The sequence below is a fragment of the Notothenia rossii genome, assembly GCF_949606895.1.
Source record: "Notothenia rossii genome assembly, chromosome: 3".
Classification (NCBI taxonomy): Eukaryota; Metazoa; Chordata; class Actinopteri; order Perciformes; family Nototheniidae; genus Notothenia; species Notothenia rossii.
The window spans coordinates 94,440,187-94,457,724 of record NC_136901.1 but is presented as its reverse complement, the minus strand read 5'-3'; the positions used below and the strand labels follow the sequence as shown (position 1 = coordinate 94,457,724).

Below are 17,538 nucleotides of genomic sequence, written 5' to 3'. Positions count from 1 at the left end.
TATTGGCTATGCCGCTTGGTAGTTTATTTTTTGTTGAAATACGAAATAATTTACAAGTTGATTTTATTTTGTATAAAAATCTGAATCTGTAAAATAAGCTGTAAAATCAAATTGTGCCTCAAAAAGTTCCATATTTTCATATGAGATATAATGTTGAGGTGTTAAGTAGCAGAAAACAATTATATAATAAACAGTTAGGTATAGTGTAAGTTCCTCGAGTAAATAATACAGCATTTCTTCTTCTTCTTCTTTCGTGTATCGTCGTCATATGTCCAGCTCAGTGTCACAAAGCCACGCTCTCGTCTCTGGTCCCACTTGGAAGAGGCCAGCCTCTGAAGGAGGTCTGTACAGAGGACAGGTGGTGATTATGTGGTCGGCAGTCTGCTCAGGCTCGCCACACTCGCATACTGCGCTGTCTGCCAGGCCCCACTCCTTCATTGATGATTTGAAACGACCAACCCTAGTACGGAGGCGGTTCAGTAGGGTCCAGTGCCGGCGTGGTAGATGTTCTCCTTCGACTCCATCTCCCGGGTCTTGGATGTGATGGTGCAGACGTGTGAGCTCAGCCGACTCCCATTTCTGCTTCCAGGAAGTTGCTAACCATGCCCTTGTAGACAGGTCCTCACGGATGGAACCAAGCATCTCTTGTGCTCTCCTGTTGTAGGGGTGACGGGACTTGAGTCTGCTTGGGAGTCATGTTCTTGGGCTTTCCTTGCAAGTGCAAGGGTAGCGGCCTCTCGTCGGAGGCCGGCCGGGGCAATTCCCGCTAGGACTGGCAGGTAGGACACGGGGGTGGGCTTCAGGCAACCAGTTATGATCCGAAGGGCGTTGTTAATGACAGGATCAATCTTCTTCACATGTGGGCTTCTACACCAGACTGGGGCACAATATTAGGCAGCAGAGAACACCAGGGCTTGTGTGGATATTCGTAGCGTCCTGGCGGAGGCACCCCCAGGTTGTACCAGCGAGGCGGCGGATAAGCGAGACCCTTGCTGTCACTTTGGCTCTCACTTCTTCCAGGTGTTGTTTATAGGACAATGTCCTGTCCAGCCGAACACCGAGGTACTTGGGGGCAACAAGCATTTGAAGTGTGTACATGGAGAAGAATATACCATGAATCGTCCCACAGAGGGGAAATGTACATTCTGCATTTCACCTATCCTAGTGTTAGGAGCAGTGGGCTGACATATGTACTGCCCGGGTAGCAGTGGCGTCAAAGGTGCCTTGCTCAGGGACACATCGACTGCACTTGTTCTTTCGGGGACTCGTACCAGTGACCTTCCGTTTCCCAAGCCAAGTCTCTATGGACTTCGGTTTTGGACGAAGTATTCCTGGATCACATCAGTTACCCATTGAGGATGTTTGAACCCAAGCCAATACAGTGCAGACGATGTAAGTTTGGTCACAGTTCTTTGGTCTGAAGACATGCCTTGGTGATTTGTGGCAAATATAGGGATAAGTTGTGCAGCGGTAGAAACTGAGAAGGAACCAAAGTATAGTCAGTGTGCGGGGAATCACAAAGCATGGCGATCAGATTGTCCAAAGAGAGAGATTAAAATAACCAAGAATAGGTCCAACAAAACAATGCATGAGGAAGAAGAACGAGAGAAAGGGAAGTGTTGGAGCCATAATGTATCTTGTTTGTTTTAATTGTATCTGCACAAGTTGAATGTATAATGCAGTTCCAACATTGAACACAGGATGGAGCATTCAACTTATGAACCACTGAGACCTTTCAATGCAAAGGTCTCAGTGGTTCCTGTACAAATTAACCAAAACAACACATTTTAACGCACTGTTAAACATCATCAGCAACGGCGCATGCAACAGCGCACAAGATGCATCAACGGATGAAAGAAGAGCTTGTTAGAGTGCAAGCTGTGGCTGTCATGTAGAATTCAGCTGTAAGCTCATCAAGCCCTGGACTTTTATTCCTCCCCAGGCCTCTGATGTGGAGGTTTACCTGCTGGTGCTGTGGATGCTAACTAACTAGCATAACTCTTTCCAGACTTCTCTTCAACAAGCGATAGTCTGAAATCGTGGGGTTTTGCATCCATTCCTGAACGAAGGACAGGAGCTCTGTCCGGTCATATCCCTCAAGATTGATCTTCTTCTACGGACCAAGGCCCGGTGTGTTTTCCTGTCTCTCAATTGAAGTCATTGAAAGTCCCACTCGTCTTAACACCAGGTGTCTAAAAAAATAATCTCTTATCGACCTTTTAATTACTAATAAACCCCATAAATATACTTCAACCGGGGTCTTTGCTAATGAACTAAGTGATCATTGTCTAGTTGGTGCTATTAGGGATACCAAAATCCCCTGTACTAAGCCCTGTGTTGTTCTGAAAAGAAATGTTAAGCACTTTATCGAGCAAGCCTTTCTTCATGACTTAGTTCATTTTAAATGGGATCGTATTTTATTGATTGGTGATGTTGACCATGCTTGGAAGTATTTTTATGACAGTTTTAGTTATTTTTTAGATAAAAATGCACCGTTTCGCCCGTTCAGGGTGAAGGGCCGTGATCCCCCCTGGTTCACTTCTGATCTGGCAGCCCTCTTATGCAAGAGGAATCTGCTTTGGGCTGCTGCATGGAAGACAGGCTCTGAGGCTGACTGGTGATTGGTGATCCCATGGTGATGAATAATTACAGACCAAATTCCAAGCTCTCTATTTTAGCTAAAGTACTTGAAAGGATGGTGAATGATCAAATCAAAGAATATTTAAGCTTGAACAATATTCTATCTCATCACCAGTCAGGCTTTAGGAAGCAGCAGAGTACAGTAACGGCTGCTTTGAAAGTAGTGAATGACATTGTTGAAGGCTTGGACGCAAAGAGCTACTGTGCTGCCATTTTTATAGACTTATCCAAGGCATTTGATACTGTGGACCATGGCATTATGTGCCAGAAGCTATCTCATATAGGCCTGTCTGACCAAGCTGTTGGTTGGTTTGCAAACTATCTTTCAAATCGCAAGCAATGTGCAAAATTCAGCGGTCTCTCCTCAAGCTTTCTTAATGCGCCCAGAGGTGTTCCTCAAGGTTCGGTCTTGGGACCGAGCCTTTTGACTATTTATATAAATGATGTGGGTCAAAGTATTGACGCCTCTGTACATATATTTGCAGATGATACTGTTGTGTACTGTTGTGCTAGCACTGTTGCCCTTGCATTTGAACGTCTGCAGTCTGCTTTTGACACTTTTTAGTCACATCTATTCCACCTCAAGTTGGTGTTAAATTCAGATAAGACAAAAGTCATGTTGTTTTCCAATAAGAAAAAGTTACCAACTGTTCTTCCCTGCATCATGTCTGCACAGCATAACCCCATTGAATCTGTTAACACCTACAGATATGTAGGCATCACTATCGACGAAAATCTCTGCTTCAAACCACATATTGACAATCTCTTAAGGAAATTGAAATTAAAACTGGGATTCTTTTTTTTAGAAATAACGCCTGCTTCTCCACAAGAGTGAGGAAACGGTTTGTAGCTGCCACATTTTTGCCGCTCTTGGACTACGGGGATGTTGTGTACATGAACGCCTCAGCTCACTCCCTTCATCTGCTGGACGCTGTCTACCATGGGGCTCTGAGGTTCATAACCAACTGTAACTGTAAACCCCTCACACACCATTGCATGCTGTACTCTTTAGTCAACTGGACATCATTATCAATGCGCAGCTCACTGCACTGGTACAAACTCATCTATACCGCTATGCTTGCACTGCCGCCCTTCTACATATCCACTTACATATCACACAAACAGTACAGCTACATGTATAGACTACCATCTCAAAATGATATCAATCTGTCCGTCCCCTCAGTACGCACGGTGCTTGGGAAAAAAGCCATATCGTACTCTGCCCCCTCGACGTGGAACACGCTTCAGCAGGAACTTAAGCTGACTAGTTTGATACCCATCACAGGTTTTAAACTCATTTTAAAAAAGCTGGAGAAATCATCTGTGGGTGTTTGCACCTGCTATATCTGACTACTGTATATGGATTTTAATGACCACTTTTTTTGCGATGTTGTGGTCGTGTGTCCTGGATCCTCTATCCTGAGTCCTGGACTTCGAGTCGTGGCTGAACCAGTCTGCGGTCCTGCCTGACTCTCATCATACTACTTCCCTGATGGTTCCCACAGGATTGTTGACATTATCGTGGATTCATCTTCTTATTATAGACACATGCATTTCCAAACGTTTGGTCTACCTACGCTGTAAAATGTATTATCTTTTCGATTTACACACGGCATCTATTGCACGTCTGTTCGTCCTGGGAGAGGGATCCCTCCTCTGTTGCTCTCCCTGAGGTTTCTCCCATTTTTCCCTTTAAACTGTGGGTTTTCTCCAGAAGTTGCACGATGTGAGGGTCTAAGGACAGAGGGTGTCGTATTGTCATACTGATATTCTGTACAAACTGTGAAGTCCACTGAGACAAATGTAACATTTGTGATATTGGGCTATATAAATAAACATTGATTGATTGATTGTATTTTAGTGTTGCCTCTGTGTTTAGTGTCCTGTCTGTATGTAACTTTGTGTGGTAGTGTTACCACTGACAGGTCTCTCTTGAAAATGAGACCTTGTGTCTCAATGAGATTTTACACCTGTATAAATAAAGTCTAAATAAACAATAACATCAGTCGGACTCAGAGTTTTTGAAGATGGACATAAAAACATTTTCTTTTTAAAAAGACGACAATTCTCAAGTGGTGGCTCACACAACAACCCCAGAGCCACCACACGAGCCAGATGAACAAGGTAAATGTCAGTAAACTTCCAAGTTATGCGAACATGTAAGCAAAGCTTGCCATAACAACACCTGAATTGAAATGTGCAACCTCTTTTTGTGACAGATGTTTGCATGAAATTATAATTTTTCTGAATGATATTCCTATTGACAGCTAGTTTCTATGTGAACATTATGTTATTGACAGCCAGAGAGAATAAATGAAAAACAGTTGAAATACTGACAGTAAAACAAGAATACAGCCGAAGTGATTTTTAAAATATCCATAAAGAAAAATCTGTTTACAGTTCTGTTTCATATGGGTGTTGTATAGAGATGTATCCATAGATCTCCAACCCTTAAGAGTCCCTGGGGCCATTTTTCAGCCATTCGGGTTTTCATGTTCATGCCATTTTGGCTGTGTTGAATGAATATGGCTCAAACTTGCCAGAGGATATTCTTTTTTAGTTGTATATTGAATTGTCGTCTCCGTTTTTTAAATTAGCCTAAAATGGCTAAGCTACACAAAAACCGACACATTAGTTCCTAGCGGCAATTGAAAACCATTGACAATGCTTTTTTTGACCCCACATTTATCTTATCATAAACTCTTGATTTCCTTTATGTTAAGATTTCATTTTGAACTTCTAGCTTTCAATTTTCAATTTTTACATTTGTCTACAAGATGGCGATCATTTTAACCCTTTGAAGCCTGCAGCAAAATGTCACACTTTTTACTGTTTTCTGCAAGGGTCACTTGCTACTGAAATGATATGTGTGTGTCACTTTTGATGTTGGATAATGGTGTGTGTGTGTGTGTGTGTGTGTGTGCGCGCGTGCATGCGTGTGTGTGCGCGTGTGTGTGTGTGTCCAACTTCAAAATACTTTTCTCTTAGAAGGCCACACTGCGTAATAATCTAATTCAATAATAAAAACAATCAGGTTGTTTATACAGGTGCACTGCAGCCATGGTTATAAGTATTACTATCAGTGCAGGAGTAGTCTTTTTGGAGATGGCAAGGCATTACAGCACACAGGAAGCTCTGGACATCAATATGAGCTCTGATTGCGAGGATGGCTCCTCATCCTCCTCCGTGGACGTCTCAGAGGTGGGAACAGACCAGCTAGAGTCCAACTCAGACTCATCTGAAACTGAGAGCGGAAGGGAGTTGGAGGAAGCAGCTGCAGGATGGACTTCAAAAAATGGTAAAGTGTTTTGGTCTCCCACAAACACTTAGACACTCCGCTACGTCCCAGCAGCCAGAAGTTTGATCCCGGGACCAACACACTATGCTGTCGCCCGAATCAGTGACCCGGCATCCAGCTTTGCACTGCTGCTGAAAGATGACATCCTGCAGCATATTGTGTCCATGACAAACCTGCATGGGAGACGGTCAATTGCAGAGTGGCGAGATATGGACACAGAGGAACTGCAGGCTTACGTGGGGCTGCTCATTTTGGCCGGTGTTTACAGGTCAAATAATTGACCCTCAGTCTCTGGAGGGAGAAATCGGAACGGCGCATTTTCCAAGCCACGATGTCCCACAAGAGGTTTCACCAAATCAGCCGAACACTGCGGTTCGACAACAAGCTATCCCGACTGCGGCACCTTGATGACAAGCTGCCTTCCGCAAAGTCTGGGATATGTGGACGCACCGCCTGCCGATGCTGTTCAGCCCATTCAGCAACGTCTGCGTGGATGAACAGCTCATCCTATTCAGAGGCAGGTGCAGCTTCAAGCAGTACATGCCAAAAAAGCCGGCCAAATACGGTATAAACATTTGGGCAAACTGTTATGTAAAATCATCCTACGCCTGGAGACTGCAGGTGTATACAGGCAAAGCAGCTGGCAGTCGTCCTGAAGTCAACCAGGGGATGAGGGTGGTCCTGGAGATGACAGAGGGGCTCCAGGGACACATCATTAGCTGTGACCATTTGTTCACGTCCTTCGCACTGGCTGAGGAGCTGCTCGGGAGAAAACTGGCCCTGGTTGGCACAATTTGCCGAAACAAGCCTGAGCTTCCCGCTATTTTTCTCCAGACAAGAGTGAGATCGATCCTCTCCTCCACCTTTGCCTTTATGAAGACCCACACACTGGTCTCTTACATCCCTCGACGGGGCAGGAATGTTCTGCTTCTAAGCATGAAACACCACAGTCCAGACGTAAGCGACGAAATGAAGAGAAAGCCAGTCATAATCAAAGACTACAACCGATGCAAAGGAGGTTAGGCATCAGTTACGCACACACGTATTCTTACTCTTATATTCTTGTCTGAAATATATGTAGGTTTTTTTCAAATGAGCATTTTCCTATAAAATAATTAATATTTGCATCATGAGAGAAAATGCTTGGATTCAAATTGTCTTGTTTTATGTTTTTGTTTGGTTGTTGCTATATGCAAGGACCACAGTCTGTCCATTTGCAGCCCCTGCTCGACCTGAGTTGGACTCTCACAGGCAGACACACAGTGTTCATTCAATATTCATCTTTGTAAAATAAATGTTTTTCTGGTTCAAAGTGATCTTGTATTATTCATTTTAGTCAGGCTGGAGTAGCTTTAAAAGATTTACTCTTTGAAAGTGGAAAAAAATATGAATATATTCATATTTTTTTCCACTTTCAAAGAGTAAATCTTTTAGCAGTTTTTGTGAAGGTGGCATTTTATGGCCTTAGGAACAAGAGTGTGAGTTTTTGTTTAAACCTAACACTGCAAAAAAAATAACAATGCATTCAAATTAATTTTGCTGCCAATCATTGACCAATCCAGGGACCTAATCATAACAATAATCAAATATTCCTTGAAATATATTTTTTGAAAATTATTCTAGTTTTTTGTTTTTTTCACAAAAAAAACTGTGGAGTTTTTTCAACAAACTGGCATTTAAAGGGTTAAAATCCCCAAAATATAATTAATATTTCATATGTGTATGTCAGGCTGGAGTAGTTTTAAAAGACTGACTCTTTGAAAGTAGAAATAAATATGAATGTATCATATTTTTATAGCAGTTTTTGTGAAGGTGGCATTTTATGGCCTTAGGAACATATACGTTTTTTTTTTTGAAAGGACTCTTAAGGGTTAATGTTGCTCTCGAAGTGCACCAGATTGATGCTTTTAACTTCAATATTTAAAATAAAATCTTCCCGGGGGAGCATGCCCTCGGACCCCCCTAGAGGAGGTTAGGTCCACAGTGTTTACATGCTTATTTATACAATATGTGTGCTTATGCTAACATCATAAGTCCGTGTTGTGTGTAGTGAGAACTCTAGAGTGAGGGGGCCCCCCAAGCCAAAGCTCGTTTAGGGCCCCCAAAAGTCTAGGGCCGGCCCTGCATTCAGGGAAAAGTCAGCAGTGATCAACAGAATAACCTGCGGAAAAAGATTTATGAGCACCTTAAGAGCCAGGCTGAAATTGTATTGTGCTTTGGCAGTGTGTCTGTAGTAGCAGCAGATTGTTTTTATAGCAATTGATTGCTGCGCCAGCGTGCGTGTGACATAATTCAGTAGCAGGATGTACACTGAAAAATAGGGCTCCCCGAAAGCAAATGGGTAATTCGAACACTGGACAAATGCATTATTTGTGATTAAAATAATGGTTGTTGGTAATGTATTAGCGACCCCCACAGATGTATGAGGTCACTGCATCCGTGGGAGCTCAGCTCCCATTGGCTCATACATAACTCGAGCCCTGCATGTGGCGTCTCGTCGCTACGGTTCTCTCTCTGTGTTCCTGAGAAAGTGTGTGTGAGCTCCAGCTCTACTGATCCATCATCTGTGTGTCTGGATAAACCTCTGAATGGAAACTGCTCTTTTTTCTGGAGCGTCTACCTCGGACTATAGGAGCTAGCTTAGCATGCTAGCTGGAAACACGTTAGCAACACTAGTCAGATTGAGAGTTTGATGGAGAGAGAAACGGTGTGTTTAACGGAGTCTGCAGGAAAGGGTGATCTAGGAAACATGAGTAAAGTCCAAATGCTGCTGTCGTTGAAGAAGCAGCGACTAACTGCTGCTTCTGAAGAGATATTTGCTCTGTTTGAACAAACAATAGCAGAGCACGAGAAGGAGCTGTTTCTTTCCAAAGAGGAGAACAAGAGACTCCAGAAACTACTGGACGCTGTTTTACAGCCTCAGCTTCGGATACACAGAGCAGGTCTGTTCCCTTTACTCTTAATTCACACTTTAAACTTTTCAGTAACACTTTATTATCACATTAATAACACTTTTGACCCTTTACCAGCACTTGCTGCAGGTGTTACCGAATGACTTGTGGGACAAACAACTGGTGATATACTTTAACGGCAGGCAGGCAGATGTATCAGCCCTTACGAAAATTAACTATAGTATTACTATAGTATACTATAAGAGTTGTATAGTATCCTATAGTAAGTTTGTAGAGTTCTATAGTATTTTTCACCAGCTATCGTATTACTATAGTCTTGTCTGTAGTGCCATTTTACTAGCTATAGTAGCCCTATAATATTTCAATAGTAATACTACTGTATATCTAGATCTTTGTAGTATTCCTATATTATTTTAAATAGTATAACTATAGTATAATATATAGTGTTTCTGTAGTTGTTTTTTGAACACACTGTAGACCACTCCTATAGTAATAGCATGATATTGTCATAGTGAATGCATATTATTATATAGTGTTTGTAAAAGTATTACCATAGTGTTTTTTTTGGTGTTTCTGTATTAAGAATATATTATTTTAAATAGTACTACTGTAGTATAATATTTAGTGTTTCTGTAGTTGTTTTTTGAACACACTATAGAACACTCCTATAATAGTATGATATTGTCATAATGAATGCATATTATTACCATAGTGTTTGTAAAAGTATTACACTCCTAGAATTAATGTGTCATTTTGTTTTAACAAACTGCTGTGTCAAAGGTAATTCAACACATTCAGTGTCATTTCTGAACTATTTTAGGCAAACATGTGTGTACATAGAAAAAATAAAAATGCACTAACACTGGGCTAACATTGGGCTAACATTGGGCTAACATTGGGCACTAACATTGGGCACTGTCCTGCCCAATCACGGTTGAGTTATTTCAAATGTATCATTTTTCAACTGTCCAACTGTCAATCAAATGTCCCAACTGCCATTTCACCTCTGGCTGCTGTGGACCATGGATGTCAGCGGAGGAGAGTCTAACTCTAGGTAAGTTATACAGAAACAAAAGGTTTTTAACAAAGTGAGCAGATATATTGTCATAATGTGAGCAAGCTAGGGGTCTAAATACATATTTTTAAACTTAAATAAATATGTTTTGCCAATGTTGAACAGCTAACTATTGTTTGAGTTTAGCTGCCTGGATGACAATTATTTTCCTTTAGGCCGTTCTTCTTCTTTTTTTATTATATTTATTTTATCTTAACTTAATGTCTTTTCTGTGATCATTCTTCAATCGGCATTATATTGATAGCATTAGCAGCTATATGTTTAATGCTATCTAGCTACTTTGGCTAGGTTTCATTGTTCGGCCAGATGTGGCGAGAAAGTGCGAGTGAGGCTTCGTTGCTATACAGTCTCTTACAGTGCAAATACGTAACTTACTCGCACTAAAGTTATTTATTAGTAGTACATGTACACTACAGTTTACCTTTTTCTGACTAAAACATAAGCCACTACTCTATACTTGCAAATATTATATTGCGTAAAAGGGAGATTTCATATCTGTCTCTTGTCGCTAAGGCAACTGTGTATGTGAGACGCAGCGCCACGCACGGCAGTTAGGCCTTCCCGATTTGATTGGTCGGAAGGGAAGGGCCGGCGGGCTTTCCTTCCGACCAATCAAATCATTGGAAGGGAAGGCCGGCGGGCTTTCCTTGACATGTCCCTGACACAGCGGACTGCGGGTGTAGTATAGAGTGAGTGTAGCGTGCAATACTGTGTTTCACCACACATTAATTTAGAGGGGCGCTGTTTCAGTCTTTGTAAAATACTCACTGACCACAGCGGAGAGATGTTTTTAAATACAAATAAAAAATATAAAGAAATACCCAGCCTCCAGGAGAAAACGCCACTGGAGGCTGAGCAGAATCTCCCCTGTGCTTCTCTAGAAATTGTCTTTATGGGTGAAGTTAATTAACTTAAAATTACCATACTGCTTATAATTTATATAAGGTGTGTATTAATGGGTTTAACTAGAAGATGATAGATGATGGCATTTAATTTAATCTGGCATAATATGATTAGTCAACATCAGGATGAATTTGTCTTTTTCTTATAATTACAGGAAGCGGGAATGAGCTGCAGGAATCTGTTAAAGTCCTAGCAAAAAGTAAATTAAAAGAAAAATCTACAGTGTCCAAAGCACAAACCATCTCCTGGAAGTAACAGGTGAATTTGGATTTGTCCTTGATAGGATTTTAAAATACAACAGACTTCAAAGAGTTTATAGATGTTGATAGAAGTGAGAATCAGTAACTTTGACAGATTCCAAGTGCACTTTTCTGAAGCACCGGATCTTCAGCCTGTCCTAAGAGAAGTCTGTCAAACTCAGGTATACATGTACCATGCTTGTTAAATTGTGTTTCAAAAAATCACACAGGCCAGAACTTTACTTTGTGCTGTGCTTGTTCTTATTGTTTTGTTCAGCCAAGAACCAGTTCTTCTGAATGGCCTAACTGATCTACTTAAGAAGAAAATTCCAGAAGTATTTGATGAACTGCAAAATGGCATTCTTACCGAGAAGACCAGCCTCAAACTTGTCAGAGTTTGCTTCTCTGACTTGGTAGAGAGGCATGGGTTGTAAGTATATGAATGTGAAATGTGTTTATAATGTATATAGGGGTTGGGACACTTTTTCCCTTAATTTCATTGCCAAACCATTTCTGTTTCAGGCCTGAAATTGTTCTTGTAATTTTTTTACATTTAACTTATTCAAATTCATATTCTGTGAACAATGTATTTTATTTTGTTAATAAAGTCCCTATCTTTCAAATTGAAACTGCTCTGCCTGCTAACTTTTATTTGTTGATACTACAGGGTGTCCGCGGGGTCTTAAAAAGTATTAAAAGGTGATAAATCAATTTAGCGAAAAATAAGGCTTTTAAAAAGTATTAAAAAGTATTAAATTGCATTTTCCAAGGTATTAAATTTTGTAGCTTGTTTGCAATAAGTATATAAATTATATTCTAAAGTTTGCCTGAATTTAATCATTGCGTAGGTGTATAGTGTGATTCTGTGTAGTTATTTTTTTTTTTCATCCCGTTGGATTTTACGTCATCTGAACAGGACATTGCACGCTCACTGATGACTGCTGCTTGATAGCGCGCAAAGGTCAGTTTACGCCAGTTACAACATGGGGAAATGCAAGTTTTCATCCAAATGGTTGGAGGATACGGAGTTCGAACCATGGCTGAGGCCCGTGTCTGGGAATAACCGTGAGGCCTACTGCTGCATGTGTCGGAAGGCGATTAGTGTTGCCTCGATGGGGATCAAAGCTGTCCGGTCCCACATGCTAAGTGCTAGCCACAAAGCCGCTGTGGGACGCAGACAGCAGGTCTCAATCGCGCATTTCTGCGTAACATCACCGCCCCCACCCACTATCGCTGAAGCTACTACAGCCTCCGCCACTTCATCTAGCGCTACTGCTGACCTCCGAGTGATGCTGGGCGCCACTCCAACGCTGCAGGCAGAGGTTCTGTGGTGCCTCAACACCGTAATTAAACACCAATCCATCAATTCCAATGAAGGGATTTCCGATCTTTTCCGAGCTATGTTCCCAGATTCGGAAATAGCCAAGAAGTTCGCCTGTGGAAAAGACAAAACAGGGTACATAGTCCGATTCGGCTTGGCCCCTTACTTTAAAGAACAGCTCGTTAATAGCATCAACAAGGCTGGGCCGTTTGTGCTGATGTTTGACGAGAGCCTTAATCAAGCCACCAAGAAAAAACAGATGGACGTCCACATTCGTTATTGGGATGATGGCTGTGTACGGGCCAGGTATCTTGGGTCGCAATTTTTGGGACACGGAAGAGCCGAGGACTTGCTGCATCACATTAAAGTAAGTGTATCTTTAGTCTACTTGCATTTCATGTTTAGGGCCTGCCTGAGCCACGGGTCTTTTTTTCTTCAATCCCAGGTCTTTTTTTATTTTCAAAACATATATTATGAATATGAGTTATGTGCTTTGTAAACGACTGAATCTTTTGTTGCACACATGGCTATTTTTGGTAGATTTGGCATCTTTTCAGACGCTCTTAGGCAATTAGCGAGTATTATTTAAGATGCGACTAGAAACACATTTTTACGACAAAAGTTATTACCGGGGGAAATGCGAAAAATATACATAAAGATCTATTATATGGTAATTTAGCATGCTGCTCAGAGTAATCTAAGTCAGCAGCAGCGCCGTATAGATAGAATAGATAGATTATATTATACGGCTCTGGTCAGCAGCAGCACAGCGTCTCTCCCTCTGGTGAGAGTGAGTTACTATGGTTACGGGAACGCTCTGTGTCTCTGTCGCCCTGAAACTTTCTCGCGATTCACAGTGGGAGGAGAGAACGGAGATACCACCAGTAATGTGTTTCAATTATAAAATGTAAGTTAATATTGCAATCTTGCTTCATGACATTTGAACACCAAATAAATGACTAATTTAAATGTTATGAGTGACAAACCTATAGTTGCACCTTACCGTGCATCTGAATGACCCTGTATTTCAAGAATACACTTTCAAGGATTGTTGCCATTAATTTATTACTGTTAATTCACAGGAATGTGGTGCACAACTGAAGATGAGGCAGCTTATGTCTGTCAGCATGGATGGACCCAACGTCAACTTCAAATTGGTGAATCTTCTACAGAAAGAGCACGCAGAGCTCTATGGAGGTGCTCAGCTTGTCCTTGTTGGAAGCTGTGGCCTTCACACTCTCCACAACGCAGTAAAGGCCGGTTTTACGATGTGGCAGCTTGAAAGGCTCCTGAGAGCAATGCACTACCTCTTCCACAACGTTCCTGCGAGGAGAGAGGACTTCACCAGTCTGACAGGGTCCTCCTGCTTCCCACTACCATTCTGCGGCCACAGATGGGTTGAAAATGTCCGTGTGGCAGAGAGAGCGGTTGAAATTTGGCCGATGCTACAGAAGTACGTGGATGGTGTCAAAAACAAGAAGATCCCAAACCCTGCCACAGCCTCTTATGACACCATTGCGGCAGCACAAGGGGATCCACTCATCATAGCCAAGCTGCAGTTCTTCTTTGCGATATCCAGGACCTTCAGCCCCTTCCTGTTAAAATTTCAAACTGATGAGCCAGTGATGCCCTTCTTAGCTAAAGACTTGGCTGAGTTACTGAAGGTAATAATAACAGTAATTAAACTGAATTTGATTAATCCACACGAATGGTTCTGTCATTGATTTCTTGTTATTTCTTTATAATATGGTAGAGTCTACTGAGACGGTTTGTGAAGAGTGAACTCCTAGAGGACATCACCCCCCTGAAGCTCACCAAAGTCGATGCAGCTGATGAGAAGAACTGGGTCTCCCCGATGAATGCTGACATAGGCCTTGGTGCTGAATCTGTCATCAAGGTAATTTTGATATATTTTCAGAGACGTACTGTATATGTATAGATCTATACAGTTATGGGCCTACTATGTCTTTGCTCTACCTGTACACTGATCCAGCCAGTTTAATATGATAAATTGACCTTTTTACCATTTTATTATGCTAATGAAGGGACATTTGTTAAAAAATTAAATGAACTTCCATTACATATTGTGTAGTTTCAAATAAATGTATATTGAAACTCATTTTGTCATTTCAATGAGAGGTTGATATAAACTTTATTTTGTAAATCATCCTTTCTGCACAATTTACAGTCTATGTATTATTTGTCAGGCACTTCAGAGCAAACCAGGAGGCAGAGTAGGTGAGCTTTCTGTGCTCACGTTCAGGAAAGAGTGCATGAAGGGCCTGGCTGCAATGGTCAAGAAAGTGCAGGAGAAAAGCCCCCTCAAATTTCCAGTCGTCAGGAACATTGCATGTTTGGATCCCACAAACATGAGCAGGGATCCAGAGTGGTGCATCAGCAAGATGAAGAGTGTAGTCCAAAGATTCCTGGAGGACAAGCAGTTGGCAGGAGGAGTTTCAGCTGGTAGGAACAAGTATTGTTTAGGGACAATAGAAGCTTGTGTGGATTTAATTATTACGCATTCTTGTTTAAATTTGTTTTAGGAAATCTACAATACACTGTGCTTTTTATGTGTACAGATGCTGCGAGCTATGTATCTCTCAAACAACGGATGAAGCAGATGACTGTGGAATGAAATATAATGACATATGAATAATTACTTCTTTCCCTTTCTCTGTCAATGTTGTAGGTGATGTGATCGTTCAGCAATTTCAAAGATTTCTGTCTGTTGAGGGTAGAGGTGAAGGCTTCCTCTCCTTCCAGCCATTTGAGCAGCGGCTCGATGTTTTCCTGCACAAAGCTCTCAGCACATACCCTGAGCTGCGGAGATTCTGCCAGAGCCTTCTACTTCTGTCCCATGGTCAAGCCACGGTTGAAAGGGGGTTCTCTGTCAACAAGGAGGTTGAAACTGTCAACCTCCTTGAAGAATCCCTGGAGGCACAAAGGTTGATCTGCGACCAGGTTAGTGTCTGTGGGGGCGTTCTAAAGGTGCCACTCACTAAGGAGCTCCTGGCTTCTGCAGCCTTCGCAAGATCAAGGTACAGGATTTACCTGGATCAACAACAGAAGAAGAGACAGAGTGCCACACAGAGCCTCAAGAGAAGAGCAGTTGAAGATGAGCTAGAACAGCTCAAAAAGAAAAGGAAGATCCTAAAAGAAGTGTGCGGCGTCCTTCAGAAAGATGCTGATCAACTTGCTGAGCAGGCTGAGGGAAAAGCTGGATCTTTAATGGCTCAACTGCTAACAAAGTCCAACACCCTCAGGAGGAGGCACAAAGAGAAATGCATTGAGCTGGAACAAACCGAAAAAGAGTGGGACAGCAAAGCAAATGAATTGAGGCACATGCCATGATGGGTATTTGTGAACTCCTACATGGCATTACCCCGCTGAAGCTGACCAAAGTTTAATGTATATTTCATAGTACAACATTTTGTCATTTGTTTTGTTTATTGGTCAAATAATTTTTCTAATAAACCTTGCATTGGGTTGGTCACAAAATTCATTCTCTTGTGCTTTGTTCTATCTGAATTATGATAAGGAGTTATCATAAACGGTTTAGTTGTGCTATCTTACAATCAATACTGTATAGAGTAAATGTGAGGTAAAGTGTGTCGCCAATGTTAGAACTTGAAGTGGCGATGAGGTCTTAAAATGTATGGAAAGGGTCTTAAAAAAAGTCTTAAAAGGTATTAAATTTGACTTCAGGATTCCTGTATATACCCTGTACTAGGGATGTAACGATACCAAAAACTCACGGTACGATAATATCGCGATAACAAGTCCACGGTACGGTATTTATCGCGATATTGAATAATAAAGGTAAGAAGAAAAAAATTCATAGATTTTTTTTTTCAATAAAACATTTTTTTACTCGGAAAATGTTTCTTTATTACATAATAAATCAGATTTTTACAGCATTTTTGTAGGATAGCAGTATTTTAAAGTGTCAAAAACAAAGTGACAGTAACAGACTGGAACAAGAAAACCAGTGTTTTTGTACCTACTAGTACTACCAAACAAAGTAAGCATTTTCTTTATGCCACTGCATCTCACAAATAAACAAGGACATTTAATAATCCGACCCTGCAATAAAATAAATCAAGTTTCACTTTAGTTTTTCAAGTAACTCAACTCAAACTCACTAGTCACTTACTCAGCATCATCAGACAGGTTTTTAGGAGAATGTCCACATTTCCAGGTATTTATAAGCTGGGATGTTTGGGCATTTACAATATCCCCTGCTCTGGAAAAAACTCTCTCGCTTGGTACTGATGTTGCTGGGACACCAGTGGTCGCGTTAACCGAATATTTTATTTAACAATGACGGAAAAATCTGAAAGCAGTCTGTAATTTTGACAGATTAGAACAAACTCGGAACAGCGCCAACGTTTCCCCAGAGCCAGGCTCTGGTGTTATGCCGTGTTATGCATGCCCTCCAAAAGGAAATGATATAGTTTCCAAACCGTACTTTGCCGTACAGATCAATACATGTCTGGGAGATTTTGCTTTACGCTGTGCACGTCCCGCGAGGTGCATGCACACACGGCATAACACCGCCCCCCCCACCCCCCGTTGACAGTTCATGAGCATGCTCTATCGTGAACTGTTCAGACCCGACGGGTAATAAGGGATTATGACGGATATTTTACGATCCTGTCTGTCAAAATGACGGACAGCGAAAAAGTCTAACGCCAGGCTTATTGACAGGGCGAGATATAAATATATGGTTGGTACTTGTCAATGTCTCTAGGTGTGTACATGTAGCCCTGTAAATACGATGTCCTTTTGTGTTATCTGTTTTATTTTCATGTTGTAACCTACTTGCTGCCATGTTGGACAGGTCTCTCTTGAAAAAGAGATCGATGATCTCAATGGGACCACCTGGTTAAATAAAGGTTTAAAAAAAAAAAAGTGTTTTAAAAGAAAAAAAAAAAGATTTTTTTTTTTTTTTTTTAAATCGCGGTAGATTTAGTCAGTCTCACGACGGTATTGGGAAGTTTATTTACCGCGATATTCGGTATATCGTTACATCCCTAGTTGATACCATACTTACTATAGGGATGAATACATCATTATTAAAGCTAATTAACTATAGATTCACTATAAGATCACCATAGCCAACTCTATAGTATTACTATAGTAATTTTCTG

At 41.3% G+C, this 17,538-nt stretch overlaps 2 protein-coding genes and 1 long non-coding RNA gene across 4 annotated transcripts in view; 2 read left to right on the top strand and 1 right to left on the bottom strand.

The window, feature by feature from the left end:
- LOC307032686 (uncharacterized protein) overlaps positions 1 to 17,538 on the bottom strand; it is a 528,358-nt gene that overhangs the window by 486,381 nt on the left and 24,439 nt on the right. The gene's annotated exons all lie outside the window — the stretch shown is intronic.
- LOC307034201 lies at positions 9,756 to 11,703 on the top strand. 2 transcript variants are annotated; one of them, XR_013806814.1, is made up of 4 exons: positions 9,756 to 9,904; positions 10,983 to 11,249; positions 11,345 to 11,497; positions 11,590 to 11,693. It is a non-coding gene; the product is annotated as an uncharacterized lncRNA (long non-coding RNA). The 2 variants fall into 2 exon arrangements; XR_013806813.1 differs by having other exon boundaries at positions 9,758 to 9,904; positions 11,345 to 11,703.
- LOC307031697 (uncharacterized protein) lies at positions 12,034 to 16,108 on the top strand. Its single transcript, XM_079669007.1, has 5 exons — positions 12,034 to 12,755; positions 13,471 to 14,052; positions 14,142 to 14,285; positions 14,596 to 14,851; positions 15,078 to 16,108. Exons 1-5 carry the CDS (start codon positions 12,051 to 12,053, stop codon positions 15,737 to 15,739), a joined length of 2,349 nt encoding a protein of 782 aa, XP_079525133.1. The 5' UTR covers positions 12,034 to 12,050; the 3' UTR covers positions 15,740 to 16,108.